The sequence below is a fragment of the Haliotis rubra genome, unplaced genomic scaffold (assembly GCF_003918875.1).
Source record: "Haliotis rubra isolate DU_JTF1 unplaced genomic scaffold, ASM391887v1 Scf1086, whole genome shotgun sequence".
NCBI classification, from domain to species: Eukaryota; Metazoa; Mollusca; class Gastropoda; order Lepetellida; family Haliotidae; genus Haliotis; species Haliotis rubra.
Window position 1 is genome coordinate 285,756 of NW_025764988.1, and position 2,870 is coordinate 288,625.

The window sequence follows — 2,870 nt, forward strand, 5'->3', positions numbered from 1 at the left end:
ATCCTAGCGATAAGGGTACATATACAGATAAAAGAAAAAGTCGCCTAGATTTTCTCTCCTCTTGAAATGCGATATTATCAAAACGATCAGTTTTATTTACTGACTAAGACAATAAATAAACATTACACATTGAATCAGCTGTGAACGCAAAACACACACTATTCATGATGTGATATATACCTCAGCTGCAATATTAAGTCACTTGTACAAGTTTGTGATTTTTAGTCCATCTTGCGGTGCTTCTATATTTTTGTGAATGGGGTTTTGATGACCATTGTTCAGTTCTTAGAGACAAACACACATTGATGCTGTTATAGTGCACCAAGTGCAGCACAGCAATTCACAGCCTTCTCATCAGACATGAATTAAGTATACACGTGTGTGTGTATTTGTATGTACTTTTGAGTCTTGTGTACACGTGTGTGCGCATGGAGTGGGCGAGTTGAGTTTTACGCCGCACTCAACAATATTCCAGCTATATGTCGGCGGTCTGTAAATAATCGAGTCCGGACCAGACAATCCAGTGATCAACAGCATGAGCATTGATCTGCGCAATTGGGAACCGATGACATGTGTCAACCAAGCCAGCGAGCCTGACCACCCGAACCCGTAAGTCGCCTCTTACGACAAGCATGGGTTGCTGGAGATCTATTCTACCCCTGATCGTCACGGGTCGTGTGCGCATGGAAACAGCCGTCGATGTACATTGCACTATGTTACAAATACAAACATCAAAACAGTTCGTATTTGGTGGAAGTTGCATGGCTTTTAGTGTCGATCTCTAGATGGTGTACGAAGCATAACATTTGTTCAAATGGTCAGTTGTTCCGTCAAGAGGTCATTAAATGGGAAGTTTATGGACTGTTGCTATCTTAATCTGCACCTTTCGTGCACAAAGGCATAACTGATTCGGGGAAAACCATTTATAGTCACCTTGATATCTGTTGACTGTCACTGAGGCACGACTCTTCATCTGAATTTGCCGCAAGAAAATTATTGATTCGTATTTTCAGACATAAGATAGTTTTCAGCAACGACAGGATATGAATGATCATCTGGTTCTGCTTAGAAACAGGGTATGTACAGAACCCAGTTTGCTTTAGATACCATGTTGGTTTGAATAAGCAATCTTGAGGAATACAAGCATTCACCTGTGGCACTGTTGTAACTGAAAGATGTACAGTTACCTCCTTTTACACACTCAATCCCACAGGCAGCGCTTGTACTTGTTATGGTTGATGTGGAAACCGCACCAGTCAGCTTCTTGTTGAGCTGTGGAGTCATCTCAACACGTGGACAGTCACCTGGAATGATTCAGTCAAATCCTGCTATTCCAGACAAAACGGTTCGGTGTCAGATCAAAATACCATATGTTGGATTAATGAATAATTCCACAACGAAGACGTTACAAGCAACGTTGGTTGGTAAAGTTCCGGACTAAGGGATTATTCATTATCTGTCTGAGAAGCAGTCTGACAAGTGAAACCACATCGATACAGCCGTTACTATGAAGCCAGCATTAGTTGGTCTGAAAATCCTCTACTTACCAGAGCCAATATTCATGAATTAACGTTCCAAGAAGTCAGCGTTCATGCTGCAATGCAGGCTATCGTAACATGTAGCGTAAACCGCCTGTGTGGATAGGCTGGTAATGCTTTGAGATTAGAAAGACATTCAATAATGGATTGTCTGGCCAAAACTCATTAATCACAGATTGCCACTGCACTGTTTAATGCGACATGGGGCAACAAACAAATACACAACAATTGTTTCTCAAGACGACTGGCATCTTTAGGCACGATAGCACTTCAATGTACATCCCGTATTGTCGCACTTACCTGGACTGGCTGTACGAACAAAGGATCCATAAGCTTCCACCTCACATATTGCACGGCCTGAGGAACTGCTTGATACCCTCAGGTACCTCATCTCCACAGGAGTCGAACAGCTGATATTCTCCGCTGGTTGAAGGGCACGGTTAACACGGGCACACTCCACGCCACTTCCTGGGCACATCGGAGGGTACTGCAGAAACCCTTCCACCACGGCATTGTTGGGATAGGCTGAAGCATCATAAGTTATGTACATTACTGGATTCCAGCAGATAAAATAAAATGGCTGAAGATATCTTGCAACAACACTTTTTGAATGAGTACATTGCTGCATATGCCTTAAAGGATCGTGTCTTACCAACATTCAAGGCACACAGTTCTAAATAATATGCATGCAATATGCCCGCAATTTCCCTTCCAGGAGGTAGCAACGAAGCAGAGGAATGAAGGAACCCGCTTCACTTTTACCATTCACTCAGGACAGAGTGCACACAAACTTATTTCAGCTTATTTCAGAAACTCAACAATAGTTTTGCAAAGTGAACTAGTGGTCGATGGTTTGTTCCCATTGATTCTGCGGGATGCTTGAAATTTGTACCGGAACAAAAGGAATACAGCCTAAAAAAACTGATTTTAGCCAAATGTATTTTACATCTACTCACCACCATCCGTCCGTCTGTAGATGATGACGTGGGAGATGTTGTAGACGTTGGCGAGATCAACTATCCACCAACTTCCACTAAGCATACAGCAAGCTGAGTTGTCGAAATAAACCCCGTCGTTGTAACCGTCGGTGCATAGACCAGCATGGGCTGCCGTGTTAGGAACTTGCTGTACCGCTTGCTTCTGTGAAGAGCAACATTTTCTAGGGCGACACCTGCAAAATGCGCGGTATCATCATATCATTACTCATTCTATTAGTTTTGTTTTTACCAAATTTGGGAAAAATGAATTTGAGATGGTAGATGAGGAACAGTATGGAATATTTTTTTTTGATCTGTGTTTAAAAGTGGAAATTATGGAAGTGAATCAAAGTAT

General features: G+C 42.2%; 1 protein-coding gene across 1 annotated transcript; it reads right to left on the reverse strand.

Annotated features, from left to right (window-relative positions):
* Positions 1-588: 588 nt before the first annotated feature.
* LOC124282174 lies at positions 589-2,670 on the reverse strand. The gene is made up of 3 exons (XM_046718141.1): positions 2,495-2,670; positions 1,839-2,063; positions 589-1,304 (listed from the first exon to the last, which is right to left on the reverse strand). The coding sequence occupies exons 1-3, from the start codon at positions 2,577-2,579 to the stop codon at positions 1,066-1,068; spliced, it is 549 nt and encodes a 182-aa protein (XP_046574097.1). The 5' UTR covers positions 2,580-2,670; the 3' UTR covers positions 589-1,065.
* Between the last annotated feature and the right edge of the window lie 200 nt (positions 2,671-2,870).

Coding starts and splice junctions, on each gene's coding strand:
- LOC124282174 (XM_046718141.1), bottom strand. CDS start 2,579: ATGCTTAGTGGAAGTTGGTGGATAGTTGATCTCGCCAACGTCTACAAC. Junction 2,064..2,494: donor CTACAGACGGACGGATGGTG/GTGAGTAGATGT, acceptor ATGATGCTTCAG/CCTATCCCAACAATGCCGTG. Junction 1,305..1,838: donor TGTTCGTACAGCCAGTCCAG/GTAAGTGCGACA, acceptor GAATCATTCCAG/GTGACTGTCCACGTGTTGAG.